The sequence below is a fragment of the Mus caroli genome, chromosome 11 (assembly GCF_900094665.2).
Source record: "Mus caroli chromosome 11, CAROLI_EIJ_v1.1, whole genome shotgun sequence".
NCBI lineage: Eukaryota > Metazoa > Chordata > Mammalia > Rodentia > Muridae > Mus > Mus caroli.
Window position 1 is genome coordinate 31,539,787 of NC_034580.1, and position 21,243 is coordinate 31,561,029.

At 49.1% G+C, this 21,243-nt stretch overlaps 2 protein-coding genes across 2 annotated transcripts in view; both read right to left on the bottom strand.

The window, feature by feature from the left end:
* Nucleotides 1-20,738, bottom strand: part of Wwc1 (WW and C2 domain containing 1) — a 141,751-nt gene extending 121,013 nt beyond the window's left edge. Inside the window, exon 1 of the mRNA XM_021176839.2 lies at nt 20,128-20,738. Coding sequence (XP_021032498.1) covers nt 20,128-20,246 — 119 coding nt within the window. The 5' untranslated portion in view covers nt 20,247-20,738. The remainder of the gene's footprint in view (nt 1-20,127) is intronic.
* Nucleotides 20,253-20,937, bottom strand: LOC110304241 (glycine-rich cell wall structural protein-like). Its single transcript, XM_021175479.1, has one exon. It carries the CDS (start codon nt 20,935-20,937, stop codon nt 20,299-20,301), a length of 639 nt encoding a protein of 212 aa, XP_021031138.1. The 3' UTR covers nt 20,253-20,298.
* Between the last annotated feature and the right edge of the window lie 306 nt (nt 20,938-21,243).

Here is a 21,243-nt window from a genome sequence, read left to right on the forward strand (position 1 = left end):
AGGAAGGAAGGAAGGAAGAAAGAAAGAAAGAAAGAAAGAAAGAAAGAAAGAAAGAAAGAAAGAAAGAAAGAAAGAAAGAAAGAAAGAAAGAAAGAAAATTTAACCAAGACACAGCTTGGTGTTAACAATCATATTCTGTTCTTGCAGAGGATAGGAGGTCAGTTCTCAGCATCCACGTCAGGTGGATCCCAACTGCTCTAACGTCAGCTTCAGGGGATCCAGTGCCTTCTGCTGGCCTCCAAGGAAATCAACGCACACATGTGCACACACACACACACAAGAGCACACAAAATGAATATTTAAACATAAATCATAAAAAACTGTTAAAATGACAAACTTTCTATTATGTCTCTTTAAATTAAAAATAATTTAGTTAGGGGCTAGAGAAATGGCTCAGTGGTTAAGAGCACTGACTGCTCTTCCAAAGGTCCTCAGTTCAATTCCCAGCAACCTCATGGTAGCTCACAACCATCTGTAATGGGATCTGATGCCCTCTTCTGGTATGTCTGTTGCTACATAAAAGAGTAAATAATTTTTTTTTTTAATTTAGTTTGAGGGCTGGGGATGTCACCCAGAGTGCTTGCCTAGAGTGCGGGAGGCAGCATGTCCCATCAGGCCTGAAGTCCCAGCACTCAGGACCCTGGTAGAGGCAGATCAGAAATTCAAGGTCATTCTCTGCTATTTTGTAAGTCTGAGGTCATTCAGTGAACCATGAGTCATGATTTTCTTTTCGGTATGATAATAACCAAGTTTTGCTTAATGTAAACTACAAATGCTTCTTTAATTATGGTTAGGATCATACTGAGTAACAATCTAATAAAAAATATAAGGAGGCTGATTCCACTTCTGGACTTTGGGGACCGGGAAAACGCTGTAAACAGATCAAGTACTGTGACTTCCCGTGGTTTACATACAAATCCAAGCAGCGAGGAACAGCCCCAGACTTACTGACTCATATGCCCATCCATCCATCCATCCATCCATTTATACACCCCACCCCTTTTTATTGAGATGCACTGGCCTCAAATTTGTAGTAAGGAGTCCTTCTGCCTCTGCCTCCTAAGTGCTGGAATTAGGGTGTGAGCCACCAGGCCAGGCTTAAACTACAGATTTTAAAAAATCATCTTTTGACAGAGAACAGGAACAAAGCCCAGGCAGCCTGGGGGTGTACCATAAAAGCTGGCCTCTGGAACACAGGGCCTGTGGAGGGGTTCTCATGAGTGGGAGGTTGTTTTCTCATGTCACCTGGCCACTGATTTGCAAGAGAGCCTCTGAATGAAGACAGAGACATCTGAGAGGACCTAGTCCCTGAGCTATTAGCAGTAGCAACCAAGCTGTCAGCAGCACTGGCCTCTCCTCTCCACGTCTCCTGTCTATCTCTCCAGGGAGCTGGGACAGCAGGAACATAGGACAGGCAGCCCTACACACACCCTCTGTTCCACACAGCGGGCAAGAAGCAAAGGAGGGCATGGGAGGTGGCCTGAGGATGCCCAAGGTCCATCTCTGCCAGTTACACTGCCCACCTCTGGGCCATTCTTGTCCTCAGAGCAGGGTCTGTGGGATCCAGGAATGAAGCAAGAACTTCCTCTAAGACTCCAACTCCAGCCACTGCACCCTGGAGAGTTTAACTAATTCTCTAGCCAGGATGCACAGAGGAAGGTTCTGTGAATGGTAGCAAACTCATGAGCCAACAACCTTGAGGAGACAATGCAGTATGAGTAGGGACAGAAACCCCAGCACTCTTGCCAACTTGCTGTGTGACTATGAAAGTTCTTATACGTCTCTGGCCTCAGCTGCCAGGCCAGCCTGGTCTGAAAGATGAGGACAGAGAAAAAAAGTAAAGTTTTATATGACCTCAATAAACAACACACTACCACCAGCAGACGGTCACCATAGCAACTTACCTTTACCATCAATATGTTATTTTTTAAATATCAAAGCTTGACTCACCAGCTCCATCTTGAAGCATTCACTGCTGGAGCCCTCAGCAACTCTGAGGCTGTTTAGCCAGTTCCTTTTCAAGGCAGTCCTAAGCCTTCTATAGAGAGTGGTCCCTTCCCCAACCTGCCGGCCCTATGGTCACAGCACCATGCAGACCCTCCTTAGGTCAGGCCTACCATTTCCAAGTCTCACTGTCTATTATAAGCCAGCTCAGAGGACGCCCCAGGACAGGTAAGGCAGGTTTGGGAGGGTGGGGGGTCAAGAAGAAAAAGATGGGAACTTTTGTATTTCAGGACTGGGTTACAGACACCAATCTTGGATCCCAGGAACCTGGCTCTCCCACAACCAACACAACAGAGAGAACCTGTCTAAGGTACTGGCAGCTTAGTCTGATGTCTGTCGATTGGGTCAACAGTTATTAGGTTGAGATAATAGCAATGGGGAACCTCTTAGGAAGATCATGCCATTGATCCAGGTGAGGTGGCACACTCCTATAATACCAGTGTTTTGGAGATGGAGGCAGGAGGTTCAAGATCAGCCTCACTGCATAGAGCGCCATCTTAAAAAAAATGCACAGGGGATAATGATATAGCTCACTTGTTAGTGTGATTCCCAGCATGCATGAAGCCTTGCATTGGATTCCCAGCATTGCACGAGCCCAGCATGGCATGCCTGTGATCCCAGCACCGAGAGAGGGAGAAAAATCAGGAGTTTAAGGTCATCTTCAGTACTCACTACAGAGCACTTTGAGACCCTGCCTCAAATACACACATGCACACAAACAATACATGCTCAAGGACATCTCAGCCCCCAACAGGCAAGTGATGTCTCAGCCAGTCTCAGCTTAGGCTCTCCTGGGCTTCGTGCTCACACCGCAGCAGGGGCAGAAGAAGGCAGTTGGTGGGAAGCAGCAGCACTCCTTGCCCTGCTCTGCAGGGCTCCCCACTGAGTGGAGCAGTCTCCATGAAAGCAATGGGGAAGTTTCTCAGTAGAAGAATGAAGATGTGCCCCGCACAAGCAGGCCAAATGGAGCATCTTCTAGGGAAGGAGAGCACTGGACAGGAGTGATATCTCAAGGCCGCCCTTCTCGAACAGAGCAAGAAGCATATTGAAAACGGATACCCAAAAACCCTGAGATTTTATTCTATCCAGGTCATGTAGTTCTGGGGGAGTGGCTTGCACAGGAGTTATTGGGGACCACACTTTGAGAAACCCTGCTTTGAAAAAATGGAAGGGGGAAAGCTATCTGGGGCTTTGACAGAATATTGGTCTCTTTTCCTGGGATGTTCCCAAAAGGACTTTGGGTAGATTGCTAAAGATTCGTTCTTGGGTCATCTACACAGCCACACACAGATATGAATGAAACACACTAGAAATGAACCCAGGAAGGGTGTCAGCCTCTCTGCTGCAGATTGTCAGGGATTTCTAGGGAGGATTGGGGGCAAGGGGAAGGCCGAGGCAGGGCCTGGCACATTATCTCAGGAATGTGCAGGGGCAAGGTCCTTGCTTACACTCAAACACAGTTCACAGCTGAGCACCACCAGGAAGGGTAGTGTCCCAATCTGGAATGGCAAAGGCTCTGGAATCTGGTCACACACCCTTGCCACCTCCATGCTAGGAGAAACCAACTTGTACTCTCTGCTGCCTGTGGCTAGCTCCCTACCCTCTGGTAAGCCAGCCCAGAGTAGGCACCGCTTTGTAGGGCCCCAGGCTCAGGCTAGGGTTTATATGCAGGCTTCTGGGTTACCCAGCCCAAGCCTCCCTTGCCCGCCATGATTACTGTCTTCTGTCAGTCCTTCCTTTTGGGGGTGGAGGGTAAATAGGCCCACAAGTTCCAGCCCAGGAAGCCTGCTGGGGAACCTTCACGCCTCCCCATCTTGCTCCTGTCTGTGATCTTGGAAGACTGCAATCCTGCCTCAGTGACCTGTTTGATGCCTTTCTATCTCCTCAATGTAGCCAACAGGCAGTAAACACAATACTCTGGTGACGGTCCCTCACTGGCCCCCTGGCCCCCAGACAGTGAGCTCTGCCATTCTAACCTTTGGCATCCGACACTCCCAGTCACCGAGATGTGGCCTCATAGCCTTGCATTTTCTCAGCAGGTGTGAAGGCCTAATCAGGTGAGCCTAGTCGCCCTGCTCCACCCCACCCCGCTTTGATACCTTACCCCACATTAGGCTTTGAGAGTGAGCTAAGAAGTTCCTTTCTGATAGTGTTTATAGCAGGCTGTAAAAGTGTACTGCTCACGACACCGCAGCCATGTGGCAGATCCCAGATCAGAGCTCACAGGAAAGAGGCTTGGGCTGCACACCAAGAAAAGAGGCCACCCAGCCTGGAGTGCTCCATGTTCCAGCCTGAGCTCACATCCCATGTACTGCTGGAACCCGCTGAAAGTACACCCTGTCTTACACAGCTCATACCTGTCACAGAGTCACCTCATTGTAGCGGAACATGATGTGCGATGAATGTGTCAATTAAACATCTTTTAAAAATTAACGCAGAGGTTGATTTACTGGGAATCTCTAAAAAGCTCCGAGGTCGTGGTCATGAGCTGGCCTAGAGCTCACGTTCTGAGGGACAAGAGAAGAGGAGAGGGTTCATACGCGTGAATAGGAGTTTGCCACAGGGGATGGATGGTCTGGAACAAAGCAAATGCTCAGATGTGGTAGACCTGTGTCATGAGCTTTAGAACAATTGCTCTCTGGTTCTGGGAAAGAATGCCATACAGATACCCACTGCTGGTGACCACACCCTAGTGAACAGTTGCTAGGGTCAGTACAGGCCTATCCACCATGGAAATCCAGTTCAGGGCCAATGCCTTATCTTTTCAGTCAACATCTCTTGTTGCTTGTGTCTGAACTGAGGGTTTGAGGTGAGCTATACAGCCTTTCACTCAGTTGGGTCACCAGCACAAGAACACTACAGTAGTCTACTAACTACTGATATTTCTGAGTACTTAAGAGGTTACCCAAAGTCACAGGTTCGTAAAAGGCAGGTTTATGCATGGGGATGCAGGGAGGAGGGCAAAAAGAAGAATAGAGAGATGATGGTACCTCAGTTGCTTTCCCATCTGTCCCAGGTGGACTGGGGTTGTTGGCTTTGGTTTCTTGAGCTCCCCACCCCGAAGTCCTTATGCAATCTCTCTTCTCTAGGCCCAGTCTTTGTAGGCCACTGTAGCTTTGAACCAGAATGGACCTTTCTGTTCTTTGGTTTTTGTTTGGAGCCCTGGCTGTTCTCAAATTTACTTACTATCTATCTATCTATCTATCTATCTATCTATCTATCTATCTATCTATCTATCTATCTACCTACCTACCTACCTACCTACCTATCTATTATCTATCTATCTATCTATCTATCTATCTATCTATCTATCTATCTATCTATTATCTATCATCTATCTATCTACATATCTATTACCTATCTATCTATCTATGTATCTATCTATCTACATATCTATTATCTATCTATCTATTATCTATCTATCTATCTATCTATCTGAGATGACTTTGAACTTCGGTCCCTCCTGCCCCAACCTCCGAAGGATGGAACTGCAGGAATGTGCACTATCATGTTCATCTTATGGAATGCTGGGAATTGAACCCAGGGCTTCGTGCATGCTAGACAAACACTGTTCTAAGTGAGCTCAGCCTCCCTGACTAGAACAGATCTCCTAACTACAGGGAGGCAGGAAAGGATGGTCTCAGGGAGCCAGTGTCCTGAAAGGAGGTGAGGTCCCGGTGGTCATAATGGGGGATAGGGGAACAGCGCAATAGTTAAAGCAGAGGATAGGCCAGGTTTCAGAACCGCCCTGACCCACAGAGGCCAGAAGCGGAGGAGCAGTGTTGAGAATTTGGTAACTTCATCTACTGAAGACTGAACTGTGGAGGTCGGGGAGACTTTGTAAAATGAAAGAGAAAAGGACTCCAACTTATCTTCAATAAGATAATTTTCTGAATACGGAAAGCTGGGCACCCATAGTTCCCAAATCCAATATCTGAACTGCTCAGAAGTCTGAAAAATCTGAGCGTCAACATAACTCGAAAATGGAAGGTTCTACCCTACAGATTCATGCCACATGAGCAAAATTGGTGAAAATGTAAGATAACCTTCAGCCTCTGCATACAGGTTGTCCACGCAACACCGTGAGTATGACGTTTTGACTTGGTCCCCCCCCAACCCCAAGATGTCACATGATGTGCATGCAAACACACCCAAGCTGGAAGAAACCGGAAATACCTCTGATTCTCTAGGTGCAAGCATTTATATTTCATACAGAGCCTTCAAGCTTTATGTTATGGGGGGTGTGGGGGAAGAATGAAAGCAGAAATCCAGGTAAAGACGACATGGGAATTTTACACAGTAGTTTTACAACTTGGCTGTCTTCCTGAAATCATTCCAAACACTAACTATCTAAGTGTGCTTGGGAAAGCTGAGGGGGGTTGTGTGTCCCTTTATTTCTGTGGTGCTAGGGATAAAATCCGGGGCTCCTGAATAAGTAAATGTTCTACCACTGAGCTAAACACCTAACCCAGAAAGAGCATTTATTCATTTGCTTATGTATTTTATGGGTATGTTTGAGTGTGTGTGTGTGTGTGTGTGTGTGTGTGTGTGTGTGTAAGCCAGAGGTCCACACTGGACGTCTTCCTTAATCACTTTCCACTGCCTGTTTTGAGAGAGAGTCCCTCGGTGAACCTAGAGCTCTCTCATTCAGCTAGATCAGGAAATCCCAGGGATCTCCCCATCTTTCTCTACCCATACCTAGCTGTTATGTTGGGTACTGAGAATCAAACTTAATCACAGAGCAAGTACTTTACCAAACAGAGTCATCTCCCTAGACCAAACGAGATTAAAAAAAAAAAACACTCTTTTTTTTTTTTTAAAGTGACAGTTCATACCTGGATGTGGTGGCACATCTCTTTGGTCCCAAAGGCTTGGATGGCAGAGGCAGGCTGATCTCTGAGTTTGAGGCTAGCCTGGTCTACATGGTGAGATCCAGGAGAGCCAGAGGTACACAGTGAGACTGTGCCTCAAAAAGCAAACAAACAAAAAAGTGATAGCCTCTATCTTTAGACTCAGCACTTGAAAAGTTGAGGCAACAGTATTGGTAACAGTTTAAGGTCAGCCTGGGCTGCAGAGTAAGACTCTGTTTAAAAAATACCACTAAAATAACAGTAACACTGGGCTGGAGGGATGGCTCAGTGGCTAAGAGCACTGACTGCTCTTCCAGAGGACCTGAGTTCAATTCCCAGCAACCACATGGTGGCTCACAACCATCTGTAATGGGATCTGATGCCCTCTTCTGGTGTGTCTGAAGACAGAGACAGTGCACTCACATACATAAAATAAATATTAAGACAAATAATAACACCAACAGTAAAGCCAGCACTATTATTATCTTTTCTTTATAAGTAAGGCAAACGAGGCTTAGAAAACAAGCACCAGGGCTGGTGAGATGGCTCAGTGGGTAAGAGCACCCGAGTGCTCTTCCAAAGGTCCAGAGTTCAAATCCCAGCAACCACATGGTGGCTCACAACCATCCGTAACGAGATCTGACGCCCTCTTCTGGTGTGTGTTAAGACAGCTAAATCTTAAAAAAAAAAAGAGAGAGAAAAAAGAAAACAAGCACCAGCCAGCTTCCAAGGGGGTGGTCGCACTGGGGCATGATGCAGGAACTTCAAGTTGAGCACAGGCTGGCCAACAGAGGGAGAGGCCCCTCACCTGGTCTCTACTGTTACCTCAGCCTCTGCAGGAACACGGGAAGGAATGAGGCATCCGAAGCCTGGGAAAAGAACAGAATCTGGCAGCTTGATGGAAGGAGGGGAGGCTCAAGACGGATGCTTTGGAAAGTAGCCAGGGCCTATGGGCAGGGGTGATGGGAACCAGGCAGGAGGAAGGCCCGCACTGCACTGTATCCCATGCAAACCTGTAGAATCTGACCAACCACCTGCTTCAACACGTTTGAGACCAAGATAAGACTGGTGTGTGGATCTGCAGCAGCAGTCTGCGGGATTGCTGAAATTCTCACATGATACAGGTACGCAGAAAGGGGCCCCTGAGAGCAGGCAGCTAAAGGCTGGGAGATATGAAGCAATCGGATAGGGATGGGCAGAGAGGGAGAATGAAAAGTGCCTCCCATTTCCCTGTAAAAATGACCATCGTGAAGCAGTGGTGGTACTGCTGGGAGACCAAGAAGTCTCTGGGGTGCAGTATTTGAACACCGCTGGGGCTGGCACTTTGTTCCAAGAGTCGTGGTAGAGAGGATGGAGGGAAGTGCTGAGGCACAAGGGAGATACAGGCAGAGGGTGTGGCCCTCCTGGTCTGCATGGGTGATAGAACAGAGGTATGCAGGCTGAAGGCCTATTCTGGGGTAGAATCTAAGCAGAAAAGGCCATGGGAATCTGAGAGACAAGAAGAGCCTCTGGGATAAGAAGCAGGAAGGGATCATGAGCAGGGCTGTGGGGGAGCCTGAGGGTAAGGCAGCTCTCTTTGGATCTCTCTCATGACTGGTGCAGATCTGCCCCTCTGAGCAGTAGTTATCTAACCTAAGACTGCATCCTCAGCGCTTGGGGCTTCTTTATCCCAGCTTTGAGTCTTCATCTCTCCTCCAGAGATCTGGTCTTGGTTGAATAACACAGTGAATCTACATGGAGTCACTCCAGAATGACGCTCGCCGAGGTCAGCAGATCGAGTGGCCTTGAGAAGAAAAATTTCCTGGCTACAGTCAGGAATACTACTGCTTGTTGCCAATACTGGGCCATGGACTCCTGGCTGTGGTGAAGACAGGCTAGCTAACGAGGCAAAGAGGCAGCCAACATGTTTCTCTTATTTAAACTAAAGAAAAAAATAACGTTGCACCCTGACCTTTGGTAACCCTGACATGGTGTGTTACCTGTGTTCTCCCAGTCTGCCTCGTTTTGTTTGATGTGTCACTGTCCTGAGCACCGGTCGGATGTCAGTGTGTGCTCAGTGCCTATCAGGAATCACACATATGAAACCCATGGAATTCTCTCCCTTCCTTCCTTCCTTCCTTCTTTCCTATCTATCTTTCCTTTTTTCTTCTTCTCCAGGAAGGGTTTCTTGAGTAGCCCAGGCTGGGCTTGTGATCCTCCTGCCTCAGCCTCCCAAGTGCTGGGATTATAGGTGTGTGCCACCACACTTGGCTTAGAAGTCTTAGTCTCAACTCTACCCAGTGTGTACAAGTGGAAGGTAATCCAAGCATAGCCAGACCATCTTCCGGCTCAGCAAACCCAAGTCCTAAAAGACTCTCTTGACTTCCAGTGAAAACAAACATCCCGAAGGATGCTCCAGCAGCTGAAAAAAAAATGCTCCAGACCAAGCCCACGGGTCTATCCAGGGCCTCGAACCACAGGGAGACTTGGTTCTTGCCAAACAAGGATTGGACCCAAATCACCTGATTGGGCTCCATTAAGCAGAATGGGGTCTCCAAGAAGGCAGAAGTCTCTATCTTGGATAGAACCTTAAGCCAAGGAATGTGTTACCTGGAGGGATGCTGACAAACCAAGTGGATGCAGAAGAACACACCAACCCTGCATACTGAGAGGCACATCTGCTAAAACAGGAGCAGATCAAGCAGAAAGCCCTAAGTGACTAAGTAGCCGTGAAAGGATCACAGCAAGGGAAGGGAACTCGGGCTAAAATGACCAGACTCAGTATTGCTCTCCTTAACAGCTTAGCCTGGCCTGACCTACAGAATGGGGAAGAACAGGTGAGCTGGTTCAAGCAACATTTTGCTACTTAGTAGCTTTGCAACCACAGGTAAGTTTTCAGTTCCCTGCTCCCTGATTTCCAGGCATCAGGATTAGAGATGACAAGAGATTTTTGTCTCAGCATTGTTTCTTGGGCAAAGCTGGACGATACAGTCAATGCACACAGCCCAGAGACGGACACAGTGTCAAGTCTTAATAAGCATTAAATAGGAACAGTTCTGGTCAACCAAGCTATGATTCGGGGTGTGTGTGTGTGGAGGTGGAGACACCAGTGGCCACTCTTCAAGGGGCTGGTGGATGCAGGTAGAATCCCCAGCTAGTCTTTCAGGTGGAAAGGAAGCTGAGCCTAGCCCCAAGGCTGACAACACTAAACAGCTTAGGCCATTTGACTTAAAAGCATCCTAAATGCAAAGTGGGTGGGATGTTTTCCCATCCACAGAAGGCAAGGAGCCTTCCATACTTCACACATTGGGAAAACAATATCAAGACAGGTATAGCCGGGCGTGGTGGCGCACGCCTTTAATCCCAGCACTCAGGAGGCAGAGGCAGGCGGATTTCTGAGTTCGAGGCCAGCCTGGTCTACAAAGTGAGTTCCAGGACAGCCAGGGCTATATAGAGAAACCCTGTCTCGAAAAAACCAAAAAAAAAAAAAAAAAAGACAGGTATAGAAGAGGAAAGACCACAAAAAGCAAAGCGCCTGACACCCCCTAGATGCCTGCACCACCATTTCCTGAACCAACTCAGTGCTTCCAAGTAGAATGTATTATGACTTGCTTTGAGATGATGTTCACTGGGTGCCCTTCATGCAGGACTTCCTCCACATAATCTCATCCCAACTCGACTGGAAAGCAGATATTTAACTATAGCTATGATTCTCCAATCTAGCTGCACCCCAGGATCAACTAAGGATTTTTCTATTCTCTTTTTCTTTTGGAGGCGGGGGTCTTGCCACATACCATAGTCTAAACTGGAACGCTCTTGGAGTGACTCTAGACTCTCCCTCCACCTTTCGTTCTCTACTTCCTGAGTCACTGGTCCTCAACCTGTGAAGGGTGGTGTCAAATGACCTTTTCACAGTGTTCATCTGAGACCATTGGAAACCACAGATATTTATAATACGATTCATAACAGTAGCAAAATTACAGTTATGGAGTAGTAAAGGAAATAGTTTTATGGTTAGGGACTGTATTAAAGGGTCGCAGCATTGGGAAGGTTGAAGACCACTGCTTTGAGGCCTTCTGATGCCTCCTGAAGGCTGGTGATCAGGGAGTGCTCTGGAAGATAAGCCTCAGGAGGGCAACGACTTCTGTAGTGATATCGATGCTGATTCACCAGTGGAGAATGCAGGCTGGCATAATCCAGGCACGTTGTCCAATAAATATTTGTTAAATGACATCCAGTCGGGGGAGGAAGGAATTGGACTCAGAGGGCCCCATCACCTCTTGCTGTATCTGCATAGTTCTGTGAATTTGCATAGTTCTGTGAATTTGCATAGTTCCGTACATGCTACGTCACTCACCAACCTATAGTAAAATCCCACGAGCTGGAGACTTCGTATTTCACAACCTGCCTTCCCAGCACTCAAACCAGCTCACCACAGCAAGCTCAGGAACACCCTACGGCGGGCACAAAGGTCTCCAGTTTCCAAATCCAGACTTCATACCACCAGCATGGCGTGTCTGTTTTCCTCACATGGGTAACTATTGGCTACTCTTCCCCAACCATGCGTCCAAACCACTACCGAGGGACTTTGCTCTGATCCTCCTCAGCACCGCAGGCACTACTCCATAAATACCTGTGGAATGAATGGCCAACACCTGGCTGGGTGGGACTGATAAATGCCAGGGGCCCTTCTGCACCTCAAGCTTGCCAAAACCCCCATATTCTCCAGCAGCTAAAGGGAAAGAAATGGAGGGAAGTGACGATCCCACAAAGCAGTTACAAGAGAATGCTCCTTAGCCCCACCATGACAGGCACAAACTCATTACTCCTGCTTCATGCGCACCGTCTTGGTGCCAGCTCACCCGAAAGTCACTCCACTCAAGAAATTCCAAAGAAGGGCTTGCCTCTGATAAGACCCAGGAGGAAAAGTTTATTGATTTATTTATATAGTGAGTGCTGCCAAGATGGTTGGCAAGCACCCATGTCAGCCTGGTTCAAGGGAGCTGTGGCCATTGAGAGACTTTAGCTGGGAAGGAGGAAACGGTGGGGTTAATTCCTCTGCTAAAACAGGTGGATAAATCAGTCTACCTAGTGAGTAACGGCTTCACTTGGAAAGCCTGGTATTAGACAGGGCGCTGTGATCATACACATTAGTAATATCTCTCCAAACAAACTTTTGGGTGGGCGTGGTGTATTTTACATCTCCCTATTTTACAGTTAAGGAGAAGTCAGTTCGTTGACATTTGTGAGTGGCTATAGTATCCGATGTGACTTGGTGTCCTCCAGTGATCTTTATGAAGTTCAGGGAACCGTGGGATGGGTTGTATTTATGGTGAGCTACAGCCATGCATGTGTTTTCCCCTAAGAGAATGGAGTATGTACAATGACAGTTATGTCTGTTTCTTTTGCTGTATCTATTTACTAAAGTACCTTCCCTTTGGTTTCCCTTTCTCTCAGAACTCAAGCTGCATTGGTTCACACTTGCAAACCATTCCTGAAGCACACAGAGAAAGGCTCAGGGAGCTTGATAAAGCCACCGTCGAGGCAGGGTGGGAAGGTTATTTCCACCATCTCATTCGAGCAGACACCTGACGCCTGGCTCTTGACATCTTATCCCTCCATGTCGTTTGCCAGTCATCGGTGAATCCCAGGGATACTCCAATGACTGGCCCAGGGACAGGAGAAGCCAAGGTGTTGGGTGGGGGTGGGGGTGGGACTGGGGCTGGGGGAGAGAGTGCCACCAAACCCTGGCTGGACAACAGCAGGCAGCCGACTGGGGACATTCAGCAGCTGCTGCCTGCCTGGTGTCCCTGCTGCCAGCCAGTGATGAATGGAGGGCTAAGAAAAAAAAGAAAAAGCCAACAAAGGTGTCCCTAATCTTGACACAGCTTCATTTCCCCCCTCCCTGGCTGACCATTGAGTGAGAATTTAAGCCTCAGTCCCTTTTCTTTGGCAGACATTTGAAACTGAAAGATCCCGTTTCTTCCCAACTGGGAGATGTCATGGGTAGAAGCATCTAGGAGGCACTAGGGGGCGGGGGGTGGGGGTGGGGAGTGGGGAGTGGGGGAGCACGTGACCCTACACACTTGTCCTTTCTTTTTGTTCCCCCCTCCCCACTCTCTCAACACATCTACTCTTCCCAGACCAGCGTTTTTATAGAATGCTCTCCTTGCCCAGCTACTGTCTATCCTGTCCTCCCCATCCCACTAAGTTATGTTGGTAGGAGGAGGTTTCCTGCCTAAGAGCTAGAGGCTTAAATGGCTTCTATACAGAGGTAAATTGATTTTAAAAAAATCATAGTTTTTCTCTCCCCCTATCACATTCTGAAACAGAGATTCAAGACAGGGAGAGGTAGCACGGTGTGGCCATCCCATGTGGACTCAGCACAGGTCCAGCTCTTGGTCCTCTCCAGGGAGGAAGTGCTCCCTCTTCAAAGAGTCATTTGCCAGTGCCAGTTCTTTAAGTGAAGTTGATTCCACTTATCTGGACCTCTGGCTGAGTAAGGGGAGCTGAGAAGGTGCCAGGTGTTTTCAGCACGCTCTTGACGCTACATGGACAGCCACCAGCCACCAGCCACCAGCCACTAGGTTAGCATGCCCTGAAGATGCCGTCATCGAATCCTGGCCATGCAGGCTACCTCTTGCTCTCACACAGGCAAGCCTGTCTCTCCTTTGGTGCACCTGCACTTGACAAGCCAGCCTCCCTGGTAACTAAGGCAATTTGATTCTCTCTCTTCAAAAGGGCAGTGTTTCTCTCCCGGCTACCTGGGACCCTGGGGAATTGGAAAATCAGGTCAGTTTGGCTAAGCCCTCTCCTAGAAGGGGGAGGGATAAGGACAGAGAGGAGCTGCCTCCTCATTCTCTGGCTGGCAGATTTGCCCAAGCGACTGGGAATCGACCATGACCTCACTGTACAACTTTGTATCTTTCAGAGACTCTGTCTCCTTCCCTGGTCTCTCATCCTCCTGGCTTCTGTGCCCAGAAGGCACAGAATAGATTCTAAACAATCTCCTAAGCTTGCCACAGGGGCCACCACTGGCTTCTCCAGTGAAGGGATTTTAGCGGCATCTTCCCCCTGAGATCAACGCCAGATTTGCTCGTTCTGAGAGTACTCAGTAACTCCAGCCTAACTTGTCAAAGGGTTCGTTGTGAGCCTGACATAGATCAAGTTGGAGCAGGCTACTACTAAATAGATAGGGTATTGATTGAGAGGCCTGCTTTGCTGGGTATTAATTTTAACTTAACCTTTCTAAGTTTCCCCATCTGAAGACAGACGGGTGATCCTATTGACCTCCTACAGTTGGTGAAAGATCTAAATGAGATCCTGATAAAATGCTGAACCCACAGAGCAGCTTAAAGTTAAGACAACACGTGGTTACCACTTATTATGGCTTCACGCCTTGGTGGGCTTCCAAACCTCTTTACTTTCTTGTTTATCTCTAGTAGTGTTTTATAACCCATGTCTTACAACTGACACAAGTTGTTCCCTTGCATAGTAGGTGTTCATGGAATAGGAATGCCACGGTATTATATAGTCCAGGCTAGCCTCAAATGCATTATTCTTTTGCTTTAGCTTCCTGGGTGTTGGGATTACAGGGGTAATCATGTCTAACTAAACTGACGCCTGGACACTGGTAGAAAAGCTCTCAAATAACTGGCATGAAAGTACTAGTGTTGCAAGTGTTTATGTACGGGGTATTAGAAGTGCAAGCGTGAAACACACAGGTTTGAGAAAACTCCCTCTCCAGCAGACCTTTGACACTCCCACCTAAGTAAGTGTGTCACAATGTAAACTTGGAACGTGACAACAGTCAAAACGTCCCCAAATCCGTGGTAACCGATAAAAACAGTAATTCTTGTCTGATCACTAGCCTTTCAGTGTTCCGTGCATCACAGATTCCAGAGACACTACACACAAAGGGCTTGACACGGGTGAGACTTGCTTGTCTAGCACAGCCAAAAGTGACTATGAACAGCTAGCTCACCAAATCACCATAGCTTAGGAGACTCAGCAACTGGTATTTAGGGAAAAGTTTCCATAAGAGAAAGAAGAGCGACGACCTTTACTCAAGGCTGAAATTGATTTGCTGTGTGACCTTGGCTAAGTCACTTGTCTGAGTTTCAAAAGTGAAATCAGAAGCCTGGATTACATCATCAGAAAGGCCCATTCCAACTGCACAGCTGGGCGGAGACCCAGCCTCTGGTAGACTTAGGAATCTCACAGGTACTTTTCCTAGGAAAAGCGAAGAAGTGACATTTTCCAGTGCATCCTGCATCCAGGCTCTATGCTGGGCTGGGCAGCCACCCTGCCTGCTTCTGCTTCTTCAGCTCACACAGCCTCCTTTGGTAGTTTATATGCAACTCCTCGTACAAAAACAAACAGAAAACAAAAAGGCAAAACCAAGGTGCAGAGAGGATATGGACATTTGGCAAGGTCACTAGAGGCCAAGTGGCAGGCCCACAATTCCAGGACCGAAATATCCACCCCTGTTTCCATGAAACACACTTGCCACCTGGTTGATCATGGCCACTGCAGAATGGCCACAGGTAAGTGAGACTATCCCTGGCTCAGTTCCATTTCCCAAGGCCAAATTCCTGCCGCAGTGGAGCAGAGGTCCTGAGTCAGCAAGCCAGTGTGGGCTGGAAGCTGAAATGTGAGTTCTACCCCAACACCACTACACCAACCAACCAACTAGTACACAAACAGGAGGGACTGGAGAGGTGGACCAGAGGTCTAGAGCACTGGCTGCTCTTCCAGGGGGCCTGGGTTCAATTCCCAGCACCCACATGACAGCTCCTAACTTCTATAACAAAAGTTCTAAGGAAACCAGCACCCTCACACAGACATATACCAAAACACCAATGCACATAAAAATTTTAAAAATGAATGTAAACGTAAATAAATAAATAAATAAAATAGGAAAAACAGGAGCTGTTTAGATTCTGCCTGCCTAATATTCAGAAAGTTTTGCAAAAAATTGGGTGACACCACCTGGGGCAGTAGCTCAGCGATAGAGCATTTGATTAGCAATCCTGAGGCCCAAGGTTCAATTCCCCAATGCTATTAAAAATTAGTAAGTAAATAAAGATATGTGGCTTCACTGAATTTAGTCTCCTAGAACCTCAGATAATTCAAATCCCAGGGAGGAGTTACAGAACTAACCACCCGTGGAAAGCTGCCCCTCAGCTGTCCTCCTGAATACAGTAAATGCTCAACTATTATCTGTTCTCCACCATACAGAGGGCTTAGAGAGGGGCACAAGCAGTTTGCAAGTTTCTCCATGGCAGGAGTTATAAACCTGGAGTTCCCTGGGCCCAGAATTTATGTGCAAAAGCCCTCGTTTACATGTGGGGAACACTCATGCTCTTCCACTGGACTAAGAGGGCTTAGAGGAAGGCCTTCAACTACTATAGACTTAAGCTCCTACAACAAAAATTATTTCTGAATAGGTTGATAAACATTGGCTGTTTGATGATGGTACGGGAAACAGCTGAGCCCTGAGCTACTAGACTTGTTACTGGACCCCTCCCCGACCCCAAAATGTTCCAAGTTCCCAGGGAGTCCTGCAAGATCTGAACACAAAGCCAGGGAGCGGGCTTCAGGAATCTTCTCTGTAGAGCCAGTCTCCAGGATCCAGTCTTCCTCAGTGAACAATTGGTGCATCTGTTTTTACATGCCACAAAGCTGAACACAGCAGGAGGCTGGCCCTTTACTGGAAGTTCCCAGAAGCACCTATGCTCAGATGCAGAAGGCACCCAGTTCTAAGGGAGCAGGCGGGGGGGGGGGGGCGTTAGGTATGACTCGCAGTACCTGGTTCTCTAGGGACCTGTCCCTCCCCTGATTGGCCTTGACTTGGATAAAGCCTGGGTGCTACTGCAGCCTTTGGCCCAGTGGGCAGGGTCCAAGCTGCCCACTGGACCCTCTCCCGTTGTTGGGACAACCGTCCTCAGGAATTCCAGCCTCCTGGTCTTCGCTGGGTGAAAAGGGGAGAGAGTTGGCAAAGCTGGCTGCTTGGCTGCTCTTCCACCCCCCTGGTGAAAGGGGGAGCTGAAAACTGGATTCTCTACCCCCAGCAGCTCCATGCACAGCACACAAAACAGCTTAGTCCCAGAGGGCGGAATGTGCCAAGACATTCTTTAGGGTTGGTAACCGGAGACACTATTTTGTCCTTTGGTGGCTGAGAAATCCCTTTTCCAACTGAAGGACCATTTGACTTACTTCTTTGAAATTCAGGGGAATGGGCAGGCATGGCTGTGATGTGCGCCTCAGATACACACACACTCAAGGAGTGGAATTTTCTTAAATATGTTTCTTTTCATTTGTTTGTTTTACACCATTAACTCGTTACAGAGATGTAACTAGCTACTCTGGGGGAATCTACCTCTCCTCCCTCGCCCCTCACTTAACCCCTGCAGCTCTTTTAAGCTTTGTTAAATTGACCCAAGCTTATGCTCCCCAGCTCTCCCCATCATAACTCCTTCTGTCTCAGAAAAAGCTGGGGTATGGAGAGACAGGAAGGTTGAAATCACAGCTCTGGGAGCCTCATGGAGAGCACTTAGCAAACTGCTTCCATCACCCATGGAAAGGAAAGCTCTCAAACCTCACCTAGGTTAAGCTACGAGCCCATGCCCACCTTGGCAGGGTTAAAAGGGACAACCCCTAACCAGGCATACAAGAGACTTTAAAAATGGAGAAGCTGCGCCCTAAAACTCTCAAAGCTGGCTGGCCACAAGAGTGATCTGCAGCCCTGACCCCAAGCTTGGGGCTTCGTAGAAACTCAGTGCAGGCGGGATGGAGAGGTCGGCAAAAGTCAAGACTGTGAGCAGCTCCAGCAAGCACTGCTATGGCTGTGACATCTCACCAAGGCAGTCTGCTGATCGCAGAGGTTGCTGGGCCTGGCCGGGTGCAGACGGTGATTCATAGTAAGTAGTCTAGACAACGTAGAGGTGTATCTTTTTAAAGATTCTTTTCTATTGATGGCAATAGAGATTGCTAGTTTCCCATGAGTGAAAATGATAAAAAAAAAATTTTTTTTAATGACTTGGTGTAAAAGCAAGCATTAAGCAACAGTTCAGGTAGCCAGAAAGCCACAAATGTGGCGAACAACTCTACATCCTGGCATATTATTACCTTCTAGTCAAATCAGTTCTTGGGAAGCTACCCACTTGCCCTTTTCCAAGGGCAACGAATGACTGGTATTTTTTTGAGAAGTTTTCTATGTTGTATTATTCTCTCAGATGCTTGGTCGTCATCAAGGCTGGCAAAGCAGTGCTCATCCACAAACACTGAGCACCCTGGCTCACACAGCACCCTGGGCTCAGCTGCAGGGACTTATGCTGGAGGACACATAAGCTTGAAGTTGTCTGTTCTAAGGGGTAACAAGTTGCCAAGCTTCCCAACACAGTTACAAAGTCCCCTGGAGTACCTCGCTCTGAGAGGCCTGGGGGAGAACTAGACAAGATTAGAGGTTAAAAGGCAGAGCACAAGGACAATTTTGTAAGTGGAAATAGCCAAACACTGGGAGCAAATCACATCTCTGGGTTCCAGATTTTTCTCTTACGTTTAAACACAGGGGAAATAGGCTGGGTAAAGTGGCGCTCACTTTTAATCCCAACCCTCGGGAGGCAGAGGCAGGCAGATCTCTGGGCCAGCCAAGGATACCCAGTAAGATCTTATCGTGAAGATCCAAAGTAAATAAGCAATAAACAAACAAATAAGCCAGGGGAAATTGGAGTTGAGAGTTGGTGAGATGGTTCGTGGGTTAAGCGGTTTGCCCTGAGCCTAACCCCTGACTTTGATATACCGAGGCTGTGAAGTGGAAGGAGCTACTAGACTGTAACAAATTGTCCACCCACCTCCATATGCACACACACTGTCAAGCACGCATACACACCGTTATTAAACACACACACAGAAAGAGAGGGGGAAGAGGTGGAGTGAGGCATGTGGGAAGGAACTGAGCTTGCGTTTTCTATAAACTTTCCAACTTTTGGGTCTCACTGTGTAGCCCTGGCTGGCCTGTCTGTCTAGCTTCTGAGTTTCCACTATCACTCCTTCCTTTCCAAGCAAACCATTAATCAGACACAAGGGGAAACTGAGGCCAAAAGATCAAAGCAGCCTGTCTAACACTCTGTAGTATTAATTTTTTCTCTTCCAAATTAAGTGATGAAGACTAGCGCTGAGCAGAGTAGGAGCTCAAGAAACGATGAATGAATGAATGAATGAATGAACGAACGAACTCATGAGAAAGTGAACTCATTGCTTCCTACTTTTTTCTTTAACCCTCATCTTGCTATACACCCCATTCTGGATGTCTCAGATCCCCTTCATCTGAACCCCATAAAATGAAAGGTCCAAAAAATTCATCCCGGGTGGCTTTACGGGCACCAAACCCCCAAGGTCACAGACCAAGTGAAAATTTAACATTCCTAGGATACTTTGACCACACTCCTTCTTGGCAAAGGACGACTCCCCTCCTTCCTGGGCAGATGTGGGCCAGGTGTGAGTAACTGAAAGTGGGAAGGAGTCTGGGATGGTAAGACTACCTGCCTCAGGAAAAGCTCAAGCTACGCACACCCAGCGAGGTGCCCACCAAGGTCAGGATTGTTGAGGAGCCTCTGGTCCCAGAAGGAAGAAAGGAGGCTAGGGCAGGCAGGGCTTTGCCAGAGGCCTCTCACCTCTATCTGCATCCTAACAGCTTCCAACTTGCTGTGAGATTCCTGGAGAACCAGTCTCCCTCTTTTGCCCTCCCCCGCGCTCCCTCCTTCCCCTCCCACCTCCGGCTTCCCCAGACTTGCTCCAAAGCTTTTCTCGGCAGCCAACGAAGCACCTGTCAAAAAGCTGCTTTCTCTTCGCCAAAATGTCCTTCCTTCAATAGTCTCCCAGCGACCCGTGGGCTCCCTACCACCCCTCCATGCCAGATCACCCCTCCTCAGCCAAGGGAGTTCCCAGGGAAGATTCGCTTCATCTGGTTTTGGTCTTTGCCTTCACCCTGGCCAGACGTCGCTTTCTAAATGAGCCGGGGACCCTGCTAGAGCTTAAGGTCAAAACTCTGGGCAGGTGCCACAAGGGCCTAAGTCCTCCACCTGGGGCTGGCTGCCGGCAGTCCGCTTGGCGTCCGCCCCTCTCTGCAGCTCTTCGGAGCTTTGTACTCCTGTACAGCTCAAGGAGGGGTGAGGGTGTGGAGGGGGCAAACTAAGACCTGTTAAGAGACACGCAGAGTCCCCCTGCACACTAAGGGCAGGTGCGGCCCAGGCGCGGTGCCGGGTCCGGGTCGGAGCACTCCGGGTCCTACCTGTCCCGCGGGTCGATCCAGCTGGTGGTGCGGTTCCTGTGATCTATGTAGTAGACCTTGCCGTCGAAGTCGCGCGCCTCCTCCCAGCCCTCCGGCAGGGGCAACTCCGGCCGGGGCATCTTCCCGAGCCTGGCCCGCGCTCCCCCATGCAGCTCGCAGCCGCCACGGGGCTCAGCGGCTCGGGCTGGCCGCTTTGGGTCCAGGCAGCCGCCGAGGCAGCATGATCGGGGGGTGGCGCCCGCGGATCGGGGGCCCTAACGGGGGCCGGCCGGAGTGGCGCCTCTGTCCATGCGGCCCTGCGGCCCCAGCCCCGCGCCGCCCGCCTCTCACGCTGCCATGTGCGCCCGCCGCGGCGCCCAGCCGGCCCGAGTCCGCGGCCAGCCAGCAGGGAGAGCGGCCCGAGCCGCCGCCTGCCTGCCCCTGCTGCCGCGCGCTGCGCTCCACGCCGCCGCCGCCCGCAGCCCCTGCCGGAGCCCCGCCGCGCGCCCCGAGACTTCTGCCTCCGCCAGGTGTGGCTCCGGCGGTGCAGGTAACTGCGCTGCCCCGGAAACGGGAGGCGGAGCGCCGGGCTCCGGGGTTCCCGGGTCTCCTCCCCGCGCCCAGCGCGGCGAGGGCGGGTCCTAGAGCCCGAGACGCGCCCCCTCGTGGGACAGTCCCAATCGCCGACCACCCCGTTCTGCCCCAGGAGGCTAGGCTCTCTCTACGCCAGAGTGTCCCGGCTCTTGGCGCATGTGGCCCCAAATCTTGACACACCCTGTTTTCTGTGATTGAGAACCAGGAGTCAGGCAAGAAGTGGTTAAGTGAAAACATTCTTGCAAATCGGCGAACATAAGTTTTCCAGGATCTCTCGTCCCTTCCCCCCCAGCACTCACACCATCTGTCTTCCTCCTATTCAATTCTCCCCGTGTTGTTTCAACCCTCCTCTCCGTAATTTGCAAATGTAGCTGGCTTTCCTTAGGGTCCCTAAAATTAGGAATGCTATGGATCTGCTTCCTTAAGAGGACTTCCAGCGGGTGGCAAGGGAGGAGAAGGAAGGACATATTTTGCCAGTCATAGTGAAGTGCACCTGTCTCTCGGCTACTCAAGAGGCTGAGGAAGGATTACTTAAACCCAAAA